Below are 21938 nucleotides of genomic sequence, written 5' to 3' on the forward strand. Positions count from 1 at the left end.
GTAAGTGTAAGAAGAAATTACTTCTTACTTAAAAGAATATTTTAGCCTAACTGCAAATTTGGGAGTGTTCCTTACAGAAGGATAATAACCCATGGTATTTTCCTGGTATTCTCTCACCAGAGGCAATAATCAGGTACTGTCAAAATTTCTGTTGCCTGGCTAAAAGCAAAATAACAGGTGATTGAAGGGGGAAATGTTGATGGCAGAAGATAAACTCTACTAACCTGGACTCAGAACAACAATGCCCAGAAAATTCACTGACTCACTGCTTGATTTATCCACCAAAATACCAGCCAGGAACAATAAAAAAAAAGTTGGGAACATATCACAATTGTCTCTAAATTACTGAGCGCCATTCATTCTGACGCAGTAATGGGGATTTGTCTCAGCTTGCATACATCTCTTAAAATAAGCATTCTAATTTTAACCAGCCAGGATCTCAAAAGAGATGTCCAGATCACAAGACACAGTCTGAACCCAAGCCAGCAATAATACTGCTTATGTTAGCTGTTAAAATAATCCTAGTGACCTGATGTTACCAAAAGACCAGACAGAATGTTCATGACTAGTTTAGCAGTTGACAAATGTAGTTTGTAACATTGGACGAGACTACAGAACCATTCAGAACACAGGAACTAGTCCATGACGGTCCACATAGGAGCAATTCTATGTGAAGCTCTGTGTGTGCAACGTTCAATTAGGCACCAAAACGAGAAACGGCCCTGCTGGTGCGGCCCTCTCTGGGAGGGTGGTGGCAGGGTAAGCCATCCTGTGCCCACTGCAGTGAAGGTTCTCTTGTACCTTTTGAGACTGACTCTAACAAAAACTCTTCTCTGCAACCAATTAGCCACCTCTTCTCTCTCATCAAAAAATTCCTCCTCTTACTCTCTCACAGTCTGAATCAAGAGTCACAAACCCACGTGCCCAAGGGGTGGGTTGGTCATGTTGAGAAGAAGTGGACCTGGTGGGGGAGGACTGGGGACCATGAGAAGGTGCATGTCCCTTCACCAGAAAACAGCTACTTCTGAGCAACAACTGTGGCTACCAGGGACACACCCAATTTTTCCTTGCCTTTCAAGCTAAATAACCTTATCATGCCCTAAAAATCAAAACAACATCCGTACTCAAACTCAGTCTTTACAACCTAGAAACCCAGACTAGGACCTAGCTGTCTACACCACCTAGCCTTTCTTCACAAAGTAGGCCAGGGAAAGCCCCACAAAGCCAGGGCACCAGGAAGACTTTCCTGGGCAGTACGTCATTTTTAGTCTCTCCTGGATGATTTCTTGACCATTCATTCATTTGTTCATTCTTTTATTCAACAACACACTACCTTCCTTCACGGCACTGCCCCAGCTCTCAGCTGAAGCCAACCTCTCCAGTGCACACAAGGACACGTCCCCTTTCACCTACTCAGGGCCAACACTCCCCCAAGTCTCCCTTAAGCTTTCTGCAATTAGTGTCCTCTCCCTCCCTCCTTGATCACTCCCACCAATACACAAATGGGCTGTGACCACTCAACATTACAAAGCCACTACCCCCCTCCCTGGATCCCGCAGCTCCATCCAGCTACCAACCCATTTCTCTGCTCCCTTTTAAAGACAATGCTTCAGAAGAGCTGTATCTATTCGGGGTTTCCCATTCTCCACTCTCTTGGACCTGCTTCAATCATGCTTTCTCCTCCACCACTCCACCAATGTGCTCTTGCCAAAGTCACCAGTGACCACCACATTCTGGGTCTAATGCCAGTTCTCATTTGTCTTCTGTCTGACCTGTCACAGCATCTGACACAGATGGGTCACTGCTCTCCTCCTTAAAGGTTTTCTTTGCTTGGCTGGTGTAACAGTTCACTTTGCTGGGCTGCTTCCTGCTGCACTGCTCTGATTCTTGTCTCTGCTCCTTCTCACTTTCCTGCCTCAGGGCTCAGTCTTCAGGAATCTCTTCCATCATAATCACTCTCTTGGTTACATCACCTTGTCTTATGGCTATAAATGTCACTTATATGCTGACAACTCCTATAGTTATGTCTCACTGGACCTCTCAAGTCCCAAAGCTTATATTTACTTACTTATTCCACATTTTCACTAGAATGTTCAATATGCAACTCCAACTTAATACATCCAAAACTGAATACCCTCGATACATCTCTAACAATCCCTGCTTCCACCTGCTTCACCCAGTCGGTCCCATTTCAGAAATGGCAACTCCTTTATTCTAACTGTTGAGGCCCCAGACCTACAACAGTCATCTTTGACATCTTTCTCCTACATTCTACTTAATATCTGACTTTTTCATAAGAAGTTAGAAATTTGGGTTTCATGTGAAATTCCCTAACTTTTAAGCATTGACAACTCAGGAAAAAAAAAGCCCTACGTAAGAGAGACAAAATGTATCTGTGGGACAAACAGTCTGCAGCTCAGCAGTTTGAGAGCTGTAAGGAGGGCACGTCTTACATGCAACCCCATGAGCTCTCTCCCCTATAGATGGCACTTCTCACCCAGACTCCTGCCCGTGGGGTATCACTCCCTGTGCCCACTTTGCCTATTGTCAGAGCAGCCTCTAAAGGCTGGGCTGAGTCTGATGTGGAAGGTCTTCCCTTGGAGACAAGGACCAGGACAGGACAGCAGAATAGGCAGCAGGAAGAGCTGAAGACAGATCATGTGAGAGCAACAAAAACCTAAAGATTAAGTTAGAACAACCAGATAGCCATGCTGAGAAATGGAATATTCGGGGCTCAACAAGCATCACTAATGCCCAGAAAGGAGAAAAAGGCCATCCATGCAATCACCACGTGATTCTTCTCCAGCAATTAAACCATGATTAACGGTGCCATGTGACCCACCGGGAATTGCAGACATAAGCAGTTGCTAGGGCAATTAGACGACAGCTCCCATGTTCATTTTTGCAGGCCCCAGCAAGCAGAATGTGTGGCACCTTCTACATGTTCCAGGCCTGCTAACTGAGCAAGTGAGTGGACCAACAAATGGCTGAAGAAATAAGCAAGATCCAAAAAGCAACACCTCAGGATTTTAGGTACAGAGGTAGGTGTGAAGAGAAATGAACACAGAAGACTATGGCTTCAATGGCAACAGCCATGAGGAGAAATGGGAGTCAAGGGCATCTCAGGGCTCATAAACCCAATCGAATCAGAAATACGAGAGAACAAGAGAATTGAGTACACTGATGGTTCAACTTCATTTTTGGAAAATATTGATTTTAAAGAGGCCTCATAAAATCTTAGTGAACAAGCCACATTCCTGAAAAAGAAACAATGGCTATCGATGTCCTCAGGAAGGTTAAAGCAGTTAACAATGGAAAGAAATCTTTTAGGTTTCTAGACCTAATTTCTGAGACTTGGCTAGGCCAGGTCACACCTCAGATCACATCTAAATTCAAGTAAAAGAGTAAGGTAGAATGTTTATTTGGAAGTTACTTGGTAAATCAAGGATTATAGATAATCTATTTGACCAGCTAATTTGTATGGCAGTTTAAAGCAATTTCAGAGGACTCTTTATCTTTGCTGCAGGCCCATTTTTATATAGCACATATGACATACACAGCTTTTAGCCAGTAGATACAACAGAACACTAAAATGGAACTAAATGACTAACTTTAAGAAGACTAGTAAGATTCTGTCTAGTGCTATACACAATCCAAATTCTATGCTACACAGATAAAATAAATAGGCCCACCAAATAGAGAAAATGAAAAAGAAACTAATATTAACCAAAAGCCTATTTCTCAAACATTATGCTAGGCACTTTCAGAAATATTATTTCACTAAGAAATGCCTTTATGAACTTGTTTCTCAATGCATACATTACAAATTAACTTAAACATTACTAAACCAAGAAATTTTGTTCTCAAATTATGCTGTGTTAAAGAGGGTCTTCTATTACAGAAAATAGTACTAATTTTTTTTGGAAGTGATGTTTGAATAGTCATTTGAGTCACTTTACTCCACCCAAATGGCAGGTAAAGCATTAGATATGCTACTTTCATAGCTCAAATTCATTTAAGTTCATGTCATACTAGGCTACCCTCTAGCAGAACCTTCACATATAGCAAGGCTACACTGTTCTCAGATATCCAGAGCTCTAAGACTCTGGGGATTCTAAATACTGCTGTGGTGATCTCATGGTACATAGTTGCTTAGAGTTAGTAAGACAAGTCTCCACTCCTTCCTCCAGGAAGCCCATGTTGCTCTAAACCACTCCATGCTTTGTCATTCTACCTGCCATCACCCTTGCTGTCATAAAGGAAGGCCACCAAGTCAGAGCCACTAGGTCCTGGAGGCCACCAAGGTCATTCTGAGCCTAGCAATGGGGTTTTGAATTTACGCTGAGCTCTGAGAGGCCCACAGTGTTCTTTGTAGAATATCTATAATGGCCTGAATATTCAGGATAGTCTATTTTAACTTAAAAAGATTTGGACCACAATTTTGTTAATTTGAACCAAAAAAATAAATGTATCTATCTGACTTTTTAGCTCTTCTTAATTGTAAGAAAAAAATGTTTCTAGAGATGATCTCTCCAAGCACACACACAAATAATAACAAAAACCTACCAAAAGCATTTTCTGGCAAACGGAAGGGAAATGAATTCTCTCATGTGGTTTCAACATTCCTACAGAGGCAACAATGGGGTGACAGAGACATCACTCTGAGCAGTCTTATCACAGAAACGCAGAGCTGACACCCCAAAGGGTGAGCTGCACAGACGCAGCATTAACTCCGGTCAGGCTACGGGCCAACTGACTTCTGGCTAATGGATGGAGTTGCTCCCAATTTCTCCAGTGCGTCATATACCCTACGACTATGCCAATAAGCTAAGGAGATGTCCAAAATTAGCACTCATTTTTTGAGCCAGGAAGACGGAACCATCCCGATCATTTTGGTAATTTAAATCTCAAACTGTTTTTCTGAGAAATTCATCAAGATATTTTAAAAAACTGGGTTCCTGAAAGAGAGGCCAAGGTTCTAGCAAACCAGTATATCTTCTCCCTAAAAACTTTACTCTGCTCCACCTGCTTCTTGTTTGTCTTTGTCAAAAGAAAATAAACGCAAGCAGTATCTGTGCGAACCAGGCTGTCACTGGAAGGTACAGTGTGCTCAATTTTAGTAGTAAGGTGAAAATCAGATGGACTCCAAATGAACCACAGGGGATATAGCTGCTAGGCCCTGGAGGCCACACGACATGAAAAACACAAGTGGTGAACTGCTAGGATGGCCCTGTTTGAGAAGCGAGACCAACTGGGAGGATGTCAGATTCATGTGTCCCCAACATATTCACCCCAGGACATGTACTCACTGTGTAGAACTGAGTGGAACTGCTCAGACTATTAATGATTCTTTCTCCTTTGTACTCTCATCTTTTTGCTTGCTCAGCTAAATCTAGTCAAATTAGGCAAATGCCCTATTATACAGAAATTCAGTTCTATAGGGTCAGCTATCATGGTTTATAGTTCAAACTTGCATGGTTTTGAGGCAGTAAGGATTAAAAAGAATCAGACCCACATCTCCAAGCAACACAGGTTTATATTTTATAAGGCCAAGGACTAGGAGGAAATAATGTAGCTTCTATTCTATCCCTTGACAGTGGCTCCTGTTCTGTTTGCTTTGCTGAAGCCACAAGTGGTATATTTGAGAGCTTCCCTGTTTTGTGCTAGAAAGGAAAGAGAATCAAGAGGCTATAATATGTTGTAGACATATGCCAAAGTAGTTAGAGAGGAAAGAACACAAGATACTTATAATCCTTATCTGGGGGATGTAACAGACACGGCCCAGAAAAAAAGAGAAAACATTTCTGCCACAAAAATCCAGACATGCTCATTACTGTGTTGTAAGACTTACAGAGAGGACTTTGGATAATGAAATATGAGGAATGAAAGGGGCTTTGTTTTCTGCTCACTCAGGAATGCCCACGTGGGACAGACACTGGAAAGCCAAGCCCGGCTCAATGAAGAGCTTTGCTGCTCACGGCTGTGTCTCAGGATCAACCTGACAGCTTGGCCTCTGCTCAGGAAACCTGAATCATCATCTTGGTTCAACACAAATGAGCCAGAGGATGAAGGAAAGGGCCCGGGCACTCACAGTGAGACAGCATAGCAAGCAACTTGGCCGTATTTGTTGATGAATTAGAACAGCACCAGAGGCTGTGCAAAACAAGCATGTTGCCAAAACAACCGCCATCCACTGAGCACTTTATTGTATTGTATAAACTCCATACTCATGACAACCCCTTGAGGTAGCTATCCTTTGCCTCCTCGTTTTGCAAGTGGGAAACTGAGGCACAGAGCCTAAGCCATACGGCAGGTGAAAAGCAGAGTGAGGCCGTGTGCCTCACCTTTCTGGCTTCAGAGATTACTCTTATGCTATTTATTCCACCTTTCAAACAGAAAGGACCAGTAACTTAATGTTTACTGAGTGCTAAGGGTAGGCCAGGTAACCACTTCACATGACTACCTCTTTTAATGTTCACGATAATTTTTTGAGATACTGAGGTAGAGAAGTCCCAACTTCTACTGAACTACAAGTTCAGTAACTAGTAACCATCCAGGAAGTGGCTAGTTCAGGATATGAATGGAGGGAGTCCAGCTCCACAGCCCCCGCTCGTGACCACACCACCACACTGCTGTTAGCATCTTGCTTAACTACCACCACCACATGGAGGGTGTTCTTAACATCCTCATTTACAGGTCAGGAAACTGAAAGTCAGTCTCGAGCCTGAGGCAGATGTTGGGTCTGTACCTAGTCTATGTTCATGACCATGATGTAGAGAGGTTCTGTCAGAGGTCCAGGCACCCCCGGAACTGATGGGACCCTTTTACCATAAGGCAGCCAAGTGCCCTCAAGGTTACTCTAAGCATAAATTGATGGACTGCACCAAGGCCTCTCCCAATCACAGCCATGTTTCTCGCAAGACAGACTTCCCTCAATTTTCCTAACTGTTACTACCCTCAGAATAACAATGAACCCCCAACTTAACCCCCGCCCCTGCCCTCACCATCCCCAACAACAGGTAAACCATTACTTACGCTTTAAATGCTGGGAGGTAGGAGTATATAGAAATGCTGCTTAGGTTATAAATAAATGGCAGGTGTTTTCTGATATCTGTTGTTGCCCAGCTGCTAAAAAACATGTTCAGTAAACCCTGGTCCCCACCTGAAAACAAAACAAAACAAAACAACGAATTAAAGTCATAGACTTCCAGTACTTTTATAGGAATATATACCTAGACCTTATACCAAGGATTATGTGGTTAAAATACGAAACACAAACAAGAACTGTTGCTCATCAGATTTTAAATTCTACAAGGACAGAGATTATGTCTCCTTTTGCTTAGCCCTGTAAATTGTAGCAGAATGCCTTACACACAGGGAAACGACTTGTGAAATGAATGTGAGAACTTTGAAGATGTTCTGTGACAGCACAAAAATGGAAAGACCTTAAATATTGCACCAGACAAATGGTTAGCACATTGTGATATTAACCACTCATGTCAATATTATTTGGCCATTAAAACCAATGGCTCTAAAGACTGTCGTCTACCATGAAATATAAAGATATCCTTCGACATACATAGTGATTATAACTGAGAAAATAAACATCCATGTTGGAAGAAAAATAAGAATAATCATGTAGGAGGATGCTATTACAGATGTTTCCTCCACCTGACTTTTCCTTAATATTGTTACATTTTTATAATTTTAAAATAATAATACAGTTAGGGGCAAGAATTAAGAGCCTTTCTTTCTAAACATTCTGTGCTTGTTAATTTTGTTATAAATTATGATATTATCAAAAATGAATATATGTAGGTTATAAAGCAAAGCTTATTAAAAAGAAAATTCTATACACACGACATCCAATTTAAGAACCAAAACATTACCAATGTTATTTAAGTTCTCTGTGTGGGGCTCTCCAATCCAATTTCACTGTCCCCTACCCCAGAAATAACCACTAATTATGAATTTTGTTTGCAATTATCTTGATTTCCTTTAATGTAACCTGACAACATATGCAGTTTTGCTGTTTGTAAACTTTGTAAAATTAGGTATTATTTTTTCTACCTCTTGTTTTCTTATGCCACATTATAAGACCTTTGTTAAAATAAGCAATTTCACTTAAACTATTTTCTACATGTAGCACAGTGAAGAAAGCCCTCTAATTCCATGGAGGTCAGAACAGCAGTTGTAAAACAGAAATTCCCAAACCCATGAGGTAAGCCTGGGAAACAGCAGTCAGAGCTCGTGGCTGGTGGCCTCTGGCCACCAATGTCCAGTTCTAATTACCCTCAGGGAGCCCACAAACAGCCGTGTGTCACATCAGGGCTGAGAGCACTAGTGAAACAGGATCCAAGGAAGAAGGAGAAAAGGCCAGGCAGGAGACTTGTGAATCAATGGTGCCCCTTAAGCACTTAAAACAGACCTTACACTTCCAGAAGGTATCCTACAAATAATGAAACTCCCAAGGCCACTGACCTCACGAAGTGACCAAGGGTCACCTTTTAGCCAAAAATTGTAAGTTAAAAATAGAAGTAAACACCACCTAGAAGTCTGTGACTTCCTAAGTAATGTTTAAATTTAGCACTCTAACCATCTTTTTCCAAATGCACAATTTTACATCTCGGAGCCAGGCAAATGTTTCAGTTCCATCAGAACAACCTGGGTGGTATTTTCAATATCCTCTCTTTAGAAGTCCCCAAATTGGAGCACAGTTCAAAGCGGAGTGCATATCTGACGTCTTAGACTGCTGAACCTTCACTACAAAATACCCACGACTTCCATCCAGTACACTAGTCAAACTTCCAGAGGCAACTTTATCTATTCTGACAGGTTAGGACATTTCTAATTTTGATCATCTCAGAACTGACAAATGTAATTAGCAGGAATGAAGCAGCTGTGATCCAGAGGGCCAGGATGTGGTGACGCAGGTGAGAGAGAGAACAAGGACATGCAATAAGGGACACGTGGCACTCATTTTGCAAACAAAAGCAAGTATGAGAGTCTGTATCATCCTTCCCCCCAGGTTGCTCAAGTGCTAGTAATACCTGAAACCACTTGGTATTTTCCAAGTCTTTTGACCCAGGCATGAACCTGGTATCCATTGACGTATTACAGCATTTGTCAAAAACTGGGCCTATTATTTTATAAGACAGAAACGACCTGAAGCACTGCCTTTTAAATTTGTGCACCCGTTCAGTACTTGAGTAGTTTGTGTGCTCTTCCACAGATTGTTGTCGGCTGGCTTGCCTACTGTGGACAGCAGGGAGGGCGGGCCAATTCTGGCTTAAACATGCACCCATGTTTCAGCCATAGGAATGCTTCTCTGAGAATCATGCTACTCAAAGTTCGATGCAGGTTGCAGCACCATGAGAGCTTAGGAGAAATTCAAAATATTAAGCTCCACCTACCTAGACCTAGGGAAGCAGGATCCACATTTAAATCTCCAGGTGGTTTGCTGGCATATTAAAATTGGAAAAGCAATCATCTAGAGTCTTTTAGAGTGACTCCTTTTTTACTTTATGTCAGGGAATGTAACTCTCAGAAATGTCATTTCAATAGAAGATGTCTGACTTATATAAATTAGGTACAGACATTATAGATAAGATGATGAATAAGATACATTTCAGCTCTCAGACAGTTCTGAATCTAATAAGGAGGTAGAGGGGCAGCTATGAAGCAAAATAATGTACATATGCTTACTACTATAACAGAGACACACCCAAGTGCTAAGAAGAAAATGGGACTCATTCCTTAACACTGACTTCCCACAACACACTTGGCGGGGAGCGTCATCCCTGCCTATAGCAAGCATGCCAAGGATGACTAAGTTACAGTCTATAAATGGCCCCATTCTTGGGGCTATTTCTATGAGGTTTACTAAGCATTATCAGATTAACCCAAGGTTAATCCAGAAAACCCAGGCACTCGCCCTCAGCATCATTGCATCTCACTGGTCTGTACCCATTTAAGCCAAGAACAATGGATTTACTTTCCTTTTTACTTCTAGCTTTTTTTCCACCTTAAAAAACCCTTAATAATCAAGCTATTAATCACATAAATTCAAGAAAACATTTATTCTTGGCTTATTTTTCACTTTCTCAGTCTAAGGCACATCTTCCTAGTCTAGATTCATTTGGCACTCTGAACTTATCAGAATCATAATTACATAATTAATTGCTTAATTAGTTGTGTCTGTAAGATCTCATAGACTATAAGCTTTAAAGTCTGCATTTTTTGCCAATCTATTCCTGGCCCTTAAAAATAAGCATATTGCTCAGATTAGAAGCTAAAATAATTTTTGAAACACTGAATAAATGAACTACAGAAATGTAGGCAAGAGTAATATTTCCAATAATACTTCCAGACCCATAAAACAATGAAAGACTATCAACTGTGCTACTGAGGTAAAAAGACAAAGTATTTCTAGATACTGTAGCTCAGAGGGATTTTAATTTATTGTGGCTGTAGAGACAGAAGATTTAAGCCTCAGATTCTTCATTTGCAAAATGTGGAATATGTCGGCTGCTCTCTCAGAAGTAAATTTTAAGTGGTTAATCTTTAAAAAGGCCAGTGCAAGAGCAATTTTCCTCCATTCTGTGTAAATCACAGGGTATATTTTTGTGAATATTGCAGTATGGGATAATTGGGAGAAAAGGAAAAAAACTACACATACAACCCAGCCATAGAGTTGAGAAAGTCTCTGGTTCTACCACCAGCTCTGGGGCATGGGGCAGTCTGCTGTCCTAAACTCTAAGGAGGGCAGGTTCCCAGGACTGGATGCATAGCAGGCCCTCAATAAGTATCTGCTGAAGGGATACATGAATGACTGAGTGAATGAATGACTACCCCATAGGCCTATTGAAAAATAAGTCAAAAAGTAAAATGATGAACATAAGAGCCCGTATACATGTAACACTTCAGTTCCTTCCTCCTTCTCTATTTCTCACTGGGTTCACAATCTCTGGTTAGAAGACATCGTGAAGAAGGCAAGAGAGAGAGAGAGATGGCAAAAAACACTCATGGGTCCAACGACATAAAAATAGCTCTTACAAAAAAAACTCATGTGTGCTCATTTATTTTGCCATTATGTTATAACTTTTGCTTTTCATCTTTACTTATTCAAGATACTTACTAGCCAAACTATCAATTAAATGACATAAATTCAAGAGACCAGAGAATTTTCAAATCAACTGATGAACTACCCTAAGGGCCACAGGCAGCTTAGTGTTAGGGCAGCTGGGACAAGCTGACCGCAGACAACTATTCAAGGTGGAATCTATCAAGTCAGGAAAGCAAGTGAGGTGGACCTATTTGATTTGGACAAGTACCATCTGGAAATACCTCTTCACTTCATTCCTTTTTTGGGCAGGTCCAGCCTGAAGCCTAACTAACGACAAAGATTAGGGAAAGTGGCACTGGGATCACTTTCAACTTAATAGAACTTAAGTACCAAACCTTTTGTTAAAAATCATTTAAAAAACTTAGTATACTCTCCTGGTTTACTACATCTCCAAGCACAGAAAAAAGATATGACAGTTTAAGAGTCTCAGTGACCACTTAGAATTAGACTGTGAAACACGCAGGTGTAAGGACCTCACAGCAGAGCTTGGATTCTGGTAAAACTTATCTAATATTCTCTCACCAATTTATTGTCTCCTATACTTCTTGAAAATGCAACCATAGATGAAAATTGTATTACTATAATAAAAAGTTCAGGGTATTTAGGTTATGGTAATTCAAATGAGTTCCAAGACCTTTTTTTTTAAACATCAAACTAGTAAATATGAATTGCTTTTATTAGGTTTTTGAAACTACTAACACATGCAGATGAAATTTAACAAACAGTAACTTTCAAATACTAAACTATTGTCTTTAACTGTATGAGGACCCTTAATTTAGATACTGGGTTGGCCAAAAAGTCTGTTTAAGACAAATTTTTCATTTTCACCAATAACTTTATTGATTTGGATATTCTGAGTATGTCAGCCATCTCCTGCTATTGGCTTCTAGTGGGTTGAGGCCAGGGTTGCCGCTAAACATCTTTCAGTGCATAAGCCAGCCCCACTGCACCTTCTCCATACACTGCACAAATCTTCTTTTGCACTTTAGTTGTATTTTTACATTTCATGAAATAATAAAGCATAATATACCCAAAATACTGTGTATTTTCTTCCACCTTCAATATTTAAAATGGCTGCACAAAAACTCACCAATTTTGATAGGTTTTTTTTTAAGTGCATGCTCAAATGATAGCTGTCACAATCCAATCTAACAAAATTGTTTCAACTAAGCACTACTGGAGTCATTGCACGGAAAAAACTAAATGAACTTTTTGGCCAACCCAATGCTTTAGAGTCACAGGGGAGAAGAAAATAAACCTCAACTTGCATTCACATTGGTTTCTCCAAATTAAGCACCAGTGCATCAGTTTCACTGCACCCGAGTATGCAGAGACAGAATTTCTGATTAGTATCTATGATATCACGACCTCTCCTCCTTTCATTGCTATCAAGTCCGGAAGTTAACATTATCCTGTCACATTTTATGAAATGTCAGTTTATATCTATTTCACAACAGCTGTTGTTCAACTTTCAGGAAGCACGTAACTTCAGTTATGATGTAAATGCCAAGACAGTTTGCAAATACAAACAACAGTATAGGAACTTAAACACTTCACTATGGGAAATTAGATGCCAGCCAGCCACGAATCAGGTATGTAGTCACTAGCTTCAAATTCTAATACTCTATACAACTTGGAAGAAAGAAGAAAAGGTACCTAGCATGATTTTCCATATTGGGCTTATTCTCTTGGCCAGAGGTGATGGTATCAGGGAGGGGGGTGTGACTGAGGACCAGTGATTAGAAGTATGACAGCCACATTCTTTCCTATTGGAGGAGCTGGGAAAGCAGCTGCAAATACTCCACCATCGGCAGCCTGTGTGGCTTGTCAATGGATACCAGGCCCCATCAGTTTTTGTTGAATGTATGCAAGAAATTAAGCAGAACTCCAAGATATTCAGACTGAGATATAGTCACCTGCAAACCAGTTTTCTTTAACACTAGCCTAAAAATGCTGGGACTTAAGCCCTCATTCAATAAAACTGAGGGATGGGTGGACAGCTACCTGTGGATATTAGAACATGCATGGTAGAATGAAAGGAAATATCTGAAAATGTTAGTCTCAACTATGGCATAACACCTAAACAAAACTGGGCACTGTATGAAAAACCTGAGGCATCTACACCCATTAAAAAGGATGTAGCTCACAAAGAAATATTTTATTAATATTAAGCATGAGCCCAGTATGTCTTTGTGTCACATGGATATAGATTCTGTAAGATAGTACAGTAGTCTCCTTTATCTGCAGAGGATACATTCCAAGACCTCCAGTGGGTGTCTGAAACTATGAAGAGTACCAAACCCTAAGTACACTGTGTTTTTTCCCCCTATACATACATACATACATACATACATACATACATACATATGTACACACATACACATACTTCATGGCTTTTCTTTGGCATATCTGCATTGCTAGCATCATTACTCTTGTGCTTTGGGGTCATTTTTAAGTAAAGTAAGGTTACTAAAACACAAGCACAGTGATGCTGAGACAGTCGATCTAATAACCAAGATAACTACCAAGTGACTATGAGGTGGGTAGTATATAAAATGTGGAGATGCTGGACAAAGGAATGACTCAGGACAGAGCAGGACAGCATGAGATTTCATAATGCTACTCCGAATCATGTACAATTTACAACTTATAAATGAATTTTCCATGTTTACTATTTTCAGACCACGGCTGACCACAGGTAGCTGAAACCACAGAGGCAAAGCCCTTGATAATGGGGGACTACTGTAAACCCCTCCTGGGAAGAGCAGACTCCCACAATATGGAGTAAACGTTCTTTGATGAGTAAAGCTTAAGGCATCAATTGAAATCAACCTTTCATTTAAGAGCTCCTATTTTATTCTTCTGTTGAATTTAAAGACATATTGAGAATAATTATAAGTTCCCAACTGCAGAGTTAAATTTTCAATTCTGTCAATTAAGTGGTTCTGTTAACAGAAAATTCAACCTTTTACTATCAAAGAACTAGTATATAGAACACCTTACAGCAAGGCCGGCTTCTGGAAACCCTGCTGTTAAATAATGAAGTATGCTAACAGGCACAGAGAAAAATCTCTCAGTGGGCTGAGATTCTGGCTGCAAAAGCAGAAAGTGCTTTCTTGTTGAACTTTTACGCATCCCTGCTTCTTAACAAATTCATCAACTCCTCTAGTACCTCTTTATTTTAGAATGAGGTAGATAACCCAGGTTGGTCTCTGTAAGTTTTACTATTTTTATATTCTAAAACTGTAATCATGACACATTACTGTTTGGCATCTGTTTATCTCTCAACAATGAAATCTAACACTCATCTAGATCAGAAACTGAACTCTTTATGCTCTTACAATCATGTGGATTTTAGGCCACTGGGTCTACTTTAGAATGTGACTTGCTTACTGAAACTGAAAATTTACACTAATTTCTGGCAGGATTACACTACTTCCTTCCAATTCAATGAGAGGTGAAGAAAGCTACACTCTTACAGCAAGGGTAAGATAAACAGTGGACTTCTGCTAAAAATACTCTTACTTTCCTTTTATGCAAAGTAACTGTTTTAGTATAAGCAGTAGAAATAAGAAATGCATGTTTTGAATTCAAATGCTAATACTGCTTTCATTCCTTATATGAAAGGAAAATAGGAACTAAAAAATAAGTCAGTGAAGTGAAAAAGTTACATTTGGCCCTGACTACATTGAATACTCAGCATTATTTCCTACTTAAGACTGATTAATGGCAGACACTGACATTTATTATGGTCCAGATATTTCTGCTGTTTTGGAGCATGTAATGTCCTGGCAGAGCAGTTTATCAACCTTAGGATTACTGACATTTTCGGCCAGATAATTCTTCGCTCTGTGGGCTGCCCAGCGTGTTACGGAATATGCAGCAGCATCCTTAATCTCTACTCACTAGATTCCATTAGCATCTGCCCCCAGTTATGACGAACAAAATGTCTCTAGATGTTGCCAAACATTCTCTGGGGGGCCAAATCACCCCAAGTTGAGAATTACTGGCACAGAATATAAAGAAGCCAAATAGTGAAACAAGATTAAGACTTAAACTTCTTTGGTCTTTTCAATAACAGTTCAAATAGGTGCATACTCCAAATCCTCAAATGACTGAAACAAATTCAATTTTGGTGTATAGCAACGACAAAAACCCAATTTCAGTGTTAAGTATAACTTAAGATGTTTTAACTTCCAATCTTTTAACTTCAAACAAACTTTCAGATTTAATCTTTTAATTAAGTTTAAATTTCGGATTTTGATTTTTAAATTTATACCAAGCTTATGGAAATGAATCCTCCTATCAGCGTCCAGCCTGAGTCTTATGTCCACTGAGGAAGCCTGTTTCTGTTAGTTTCAAATGATCCGTTCACTGAAAACCTCACGTCCGCCCTTGGAGGGGGAGAGAAGGAAGCCCCTGAAGCCTCGTGTGCTGCTGAGTTCAGTGCTCTACCCCGGCCCCACGTTCCTGGCTTGGGCTTTTGCCACCATGTCAAGTACCTGGCGGTGACTCACGGTGGAGAGGGCTTCTTCTTAGAGCATGTCCTTCTTTCTAGATACACTGGGTCTTTCCTTTATTCACAGGGTTCATCAACATTAACTTTTAAAAAGCTACTTTTGCATTTTAACTGCTACTTCGTCTTGTTGTATATGCTTTTGCTGTTAAAAAAAAGCTTACTATTTATTATTTCAGACACTGTCCTAAAATGAAAGCGTACTTATCAATTCATTTGATCAAAATTCTCTCAAGGAGGGGAGGTCCTAAACACAAGTAGTCAGAACTGTTCTATATATACATATTGTTACAGATACACTGATACGTTATGGAAAACGGATGCTGACTTTGCCAAGGATCTACTCTTCAGCCTTAAGCCCTGCAGAGAATAAGGAGACAAAGACTATTCACATAAACTTTCTACCTTCTTTCTTAATGTTTTCCAAGAGAACAGAGCCAAATTATTATGTTTACCCCTCCAAGTTCCGTGGACACAATGCTTGCTCCTGTTAGGTCTTACAACTAAGTTTACTCAGATTTAAAGACAGTTGTTAAAGTTTTTTTAATTTGTGTCATGATCTTTTGAATTCTTGAATAATCATAATTCATCTGCCATACTCTCATTTAGACGCAGGAAAGCCAATTGAAGAAGCCTGTAAACTGGCTGTCCTAGGTTAGGTTACTTATTTACCTATGGAAAAAAGATGCGTGCGCACACACAAAAACACAAAAGTATTTCCAAAAGTGCACAATGTAACATGCTTGCTACATCCCATGTAATGCTGTATTCCAGGCACAAGGAACCATCGCAACTATATCCCCAAGAAGAGCAGCCCCCACAAGTTACTAACAGCTTCACAGATATAAACATAATAGATACATACCATCAAAACTACCTTGCTCAGAAGCCATGTGCAACAGCTGATTGTATGTTGCCACCGAAGGCTGATAAACAAAGACTCCGGAATTGAAGCAGTCAGGCCACCCTGGGTCTGGTGCTGCTGACAATTCTTCTCTCTCAAAGAGATCATCAATATTTGCTAGGACCTGATTCAAAAGGGGAGAGGGAAAGCATTACGGAAATGTTCTGCTGCAGTACACCGTTATTAAGCTCTCCCCAAGTTACCCAACACAGAAGATGCAATCTGCGGTTGGTCCGAACGATTCAGAGGACAGCTGTAAAGCAGCCAGGGCCTGCTCTCCTTCATCACCTGACACCTTTTTAAAATCTGGACTTTACTGTAATGTCTTGACAGCATTCCCCAAATGCCTAATTCATCTCCATTACTATATACAACTTTTATTTTATTTTTGAAAATGTTTTATTGATATTGTGCTATTACAGTTGTTCCATTTCCCCCCCTTATTCCCCTGCGCCTTGTTCCCCCCTCCCACCCACATCCCGCCCACCTGGCCCCTAGTTTGGGTCCATGGGTCACACATATAAGTTCTTTGGCCTCTGTATTTCCTAAACTATTCTTAACCTCCCCCTGTCTATTTTGTACCTACTAATTATGCTTCTTATTCCCTGTACCTTTTCCTCCATTCTCCACCCTGCCCCTTCCTACTGATAACACTCCATGTGATTCCATTTCTGTGATTCTATTTCTGTTCTACTTGCTTAGTTTGTTTTTTTTATATACATGTGTGTATGTATGTATACACACACATCTTTTTAGCCATCAGTGCCACACTCACCAGGGTATCTGCATCCATGAACACACATTTTGAATACTGTGTAAGTGACCAGCAGTGGAGTTTAGTTAACGTAACTCCCAACTCAGGCCTCTTCATTAAGGTTAGATGAGCGGAATCACCACTGTCCAAAACGTCTACCATGATGACTTCATCAAAGACTGTCTCTAAAACTTTTCTAGCAAAAGAAAATTCAAAAACAGAGCTTAGCATCTTTCTAGAACAAGTGGCATCTAACATAAGATTGCATTCTTATTAGCCTATCCATGCATTAGTAGAGCAATCTGTTACTTTGGCATAGTACAATCTTTTAAATACATCCTAATTTACCTCAGGACAATTTATGTTAATTTGCATGTACAGTTAACTTCACTAAAATAATAAGAACTGCTTATGGTGAGCATGAAGCACTTGTCTTAAGACTTTACTACAGAAGTTTTCTATTCTTTACTGTACTACGGATTACCAGGCAAATTGTGGAAATAGCCTGTAAAAGTGTGACTCACATGTGGTAAGAGTACGTCTTTGCAACAGCCTATGTACTTAACTATGGTATCTTATTAGAACTGATTCTTTCTGACTACCACATATTTCTACAAATCATGCTCAGTAAATTACACATAATGTCTGCAATGAAGCCTCTAACTAATCATTTTTTGCTGAAGAAGTCGACAGAGAACTGCTTGAATATGTGTGTTCCAAAAGAAGTGGAAGGACTGTTATTTAGTTGTCATCTTTTTAGAATAGAATATAGCCAGCATTTACTATGCGTTTAGCACCCCTGGCATAACGAGACTCACTTCAGTTTCTGAAGCACAACTCTTCTCTATGCCCCAAATTAACTAAAGATTTATTTTAGAAAGCAACCTTGAGGTAGGTTAAGGGGGGGTATACTTAAGTAAGACACTAAACTCAGCACAAGTTATAACATATAAGGACAGATCATCATTGAAAGTTTATACTGTCAAATACGCAGAACAAAACTAGTGTTATCTGTATCCAGAGCACATCTGTCTTCTCACATACATCCTCACCAAACAGACTACAAATTACGACATACACATTACGAGGTAAAGTTTTTGGCATTTCTAAAATTACCCTTTAGAAACAAGGTTGTTTGTGTACATGTATGCACATAGGTCGACAAAGGTAGATATTCTCTTTTTCAGAGGTCCTTGGCATGTGCATACATATTTTCAAAAAAGTCACAAAAAGACATTTTTAATTTCTAAGAGGGACAGAAGACTGCAAAAATAAACACAATACAGACTACTAGTGTGCCTAGATATTTTGAATATTGTTAGTATTATGAACTATGTACTTCATTCAGATACTTCAAAATTTAATTCCAACAAATCAAAGTGATCTAACCCAATCAACAAGCAGCTTGTACCCCTCAGAGCACAACCCCCAATTCAGAAAGTCCGTTGGCAAATATACTGACCTATTCATTTGTAAATAACGATATTTAGGTTACAAATGTCAACTACAAGTGGAGAAAACTGCTATTTTCTTTCAAAGTCACCTGAGGTTTCCCTGGTTTGAGGCAGGAAACCAAGTAGCCCTTGCTGCATTTTGGGAAAGGAGTGCATGTAACGTGTGACTACATAAAGGGAACGTCTAGAAGGAAACCTTGTTAAGGGCGCGTCCTTCTCCTCTTTAGAATCAGTGAGAGCATGGGGTAGACTACCACATCATGGATCAAGCTCTGGAAGGGAGTTCGGGTAGAACAGCTCCCAAAAGCTAGACAGAGGTTTCAGGCTCTGAAATTCTTTACCCAGGAACTCTCATCTTTCTCCCAGATGCTCAAGCCCTGAAAAAGGTAGGGCCTCAGTGCCCACTGATGCCAGAAATGGGAGAGGGATGTCAGAGCACCACCACAGACCGGCAGCGAAGTCCTTACCTCATGGAGTCTGAGACCTGTGGGGTAGTGAGCACCACCAGCCTCCTGGTGGTCTTGTGCTGTTTCAGAGATGAGCCTAGGACCAGGGCTCCTTTCGCGTAGGAATCATTTGTGGTCAGTGTCACAAAGGCCTGATCTTAATACAAAGGAAAAAAAAAAGCACACTCTCATTACAATGTCCACCCTCGAAAAAGCTACTCTAGATCACTTTGCAACCAATAATTTTTCAAAAATCAGTTCCTCTCCTAATGTGTTCTAATTTAAAATCCAGACAAGCTAAATTCTTAGACTAGTTTAACACTCAGAGGGTGAACCTGAGGCAGTTAAAAGGTAGTAGTGAAGAGATGGAGAAGTGCAATTTCTGTTTCTCCTACAAAGTACCACGGACAATACTTTTCAACCAAGCGCAAACCCAACAAATAACCCCAATCGAGAGTGTCTGAAAGCAGAGGCCATATTCTTCATTTGGGTGCTTATATGTTGGCCAGGCCTTGGGCTTTTTATACTGTTTCCTCAACTTGGAGCAAAGGCCACCTCACCGCCCCTCAAGGGTCACTTTCAGTGTCTCTGCTCAAATGTAACCTCCTCAGAGAGTACTTTTCTACTAAATGTTTCTATATAAAGAGTGGCCAATTGCTGTTAAACGGACTTAGGAATCACTTCACAAGGTCTAACACACGTGCCTTATTTTCCTTGGAGAAACAAGGACATACTCTCTACACTGGACCTCGGCCCCTCCTCTCAACATATTCCTCTCATTCTTTCTCTCTTACACAGACACGCACGCACGAAATTGTTTCCTATAATCTTGTAACAGCCAGGATCAAAGACAAAAGAATTATTCTTCCTACTAAACAAACCCCATCCACCAAGACAAGCAGCCCAGCCGCTGGGATTTCCCCGGGTCTTCCCTGGGAGGATTCGGGACATATTCTGCTTCTGAGGGGATTTTAACATTAGCAGTTCGGTGGGCATTCAAGTGTACAGGACACCTGGGATCGAGCTCTGGCGGGGGTCACTCAAGGGCACTGTTGCCCACACAGGGAGTTGGGACATTTTGTCACAAAGTCATTCTCTGTCTTAGGTTTCCTAATTCTCCCTTTGCCCATTTTCCAACGTGGAGGCAGGTGGCCGTGGAAATTACGTTGAGAAGTGAGAGGGAAGTGCAGGTGGTCAGCTGTGCCCGCAACCCGCCCCCCACCCCCGACCGAGGGCCATCTTCACACGTAGTGGCCGCCTCTCTCCCAGGCAATCCCACTAGTAAGTTGTAGAAAGACTGGTGTTCTCCGCCCCCTGAGCGCCACCGGCTTCCCAGCCAGTCCCCCTCCGGGAAAGCTCGCAACGGGGACACCTGTGTCTAGACTGGCCCATCACCCTCTGTACTTGTTCCTTGAACACCTGAAAAGACAACATTTCAGTCTGCTCCAAAGGTATCTGATGTGCAGCATAATGAATCATGATGCTTCACTCAGAAAGGGTCCAGATTCCAGGGGATCAGAAAGAAAAGTTTAATAGGGGAGTCAAGGATTTCAGGAAGCAAGGGTATAGATGATTTCCAAGTCGAAGCACAGGACAGAACAAATGCTTTGGACCCCGGGCTGCCACACCAGACCCACCTAATAATCATGACAAGGACTAGGAAAGACGGCAGACACTCGAATAGAACTTCCACCACCCCACAGACAGGCCACACTGCAGTCTTTCTGCAGCTCCATTGCTCTAAGTAATATTACCCACTATCAGCCTCCACACCATGGGAAGGACCAGTTACCTCGGAGCCTCCGTCCTGGGCAGATCCGCCTAGCGGCCCGGACACCTGGCAACAAGTGGGCCGGCGCCCTCTCACCGCCCGGCTCCGGCTCCCCGAAACCGGCCCCAAAGGCCTAAAAATAGTCTCGGCGTGACCGCAGCGCCGGGCCGGCAACGGAGGAGCTGGACCGCCCCTCGGAGTTCCACCCGCGGGTGGCGGGGGGCTCCTCGAAGCCAGCGCAGCCCCAGCTCAGGACGGGAGCCTCCGGCACCAGCTCCCCACCCCCACTCGGCCCCGCGCAGCTACTGCACCCGCCCGGCCTCCGCGGTGAGAGCAGGAGGAAGGGCAAGGAGACGGAAAAGGGAACTGGGCCCCGGCGGAGGCCGAGGCCCAGGCTCCGTGTGCTGCGCACCACTGCGCCCCCGGGGCTGCGGGGCGGCGGAGGGGCGGCTGACGCAGGAACGCCACGCCCGGCTGCGATCAGCCTACAACTTTGTGGCGGTCGGTCCTCGGGACGGAACTCCCCGAGGCGGAGGAGTCGGTGGCGGTGGGGCTGCGAGGAGTCGTGCGGGGCGCAGAGCCGGGCCCGCAGGGCGGAGGGCGGCGCGTACCTGCCATGGTGCTGCCGGGCGGTGGCCGCCGCAGCCGCAGGGTGTTGGCTGGGAGAAGCCGGGCGCCGGGAGGGAGCGCGGCCGGCTAGTGGGCACGGCGGGAGCCGAGCGTCTGGCCCGAGCGCTCTTATAGCGTCCGTCACGTGGCCGCGCACGCTCCCCGCGCCCGCTGACTGCAGCCCCACACACCCACCGCGGGGGGCGGTGGCCCTGCGGCAGTGGGACCCGGACTCCTTCCGGGCCCCGGGGTGCCCCTTTGGCTGGGTTCCAGGTCCGGGTCTCCGCACCTTGGGTCTTGCTCCTGTGGCACACTTGTTTGGCACCGCGCGCCCTCAGTTCCCCCGGGAGCTGGGAATC

General features: G+C 42.2%; 1 protein-coding gene across 1 annotated transcript in view; it reads right to left on the reverse strand.

Annotated features, from left to right (window-relative positions):
* GYG1 (glycogenin 1) overlaps positions 1 to 21666 on the reverse strand; it is a 32656-nt gene extending 10990 nt beyond the window's left edge. The window contains exons 1-5 of the mRNA XM_037154299.2: positions 21582 to 21666; positions 19221 to 19356; positions 17321 to 17495; positions 16507 to 16669; positions 7036 to 7162 (exon numbers count right to left, since the gene is read on the reverse strand). Coding sequence (XP_037010194.1) covers positions 7036 to 7162; positions 16507 to 16669; positions 17321 to 17495; positions 19221 to 19356; positions 21582 to 21588 — 608 coding nt within the window. The 5' untranslated portion in view covers positions 21589 to 21666. The remainder of the gene's footprint in view (positions 1 to 7035; positions 7163 to 16506; positions 16670 to 17320; positions 17496 to 19220; positions 19357 to 21581) is intronic.
* Positions 21667 to 21938: the final 272 nt, after the last annotated feature.

This window comes from Artibeus jamaicensis, unplaced genomic scaffold (genome assembly GCF_021234435.1).
Source record: "Artibeus jamaicensis isolate MK-2021 breed Jamaican fruit bat unplaced genomic scaffold, CSHL_Jam_final contig_466, whole genome shotgun sequence".
NCBI classification, from domain to species: Eukaryota; Metazoa; Chordata; class Mammalia; order Chiroptera; family Phyllostomidae; genus Artibeus; species Artibeus jamaicensis.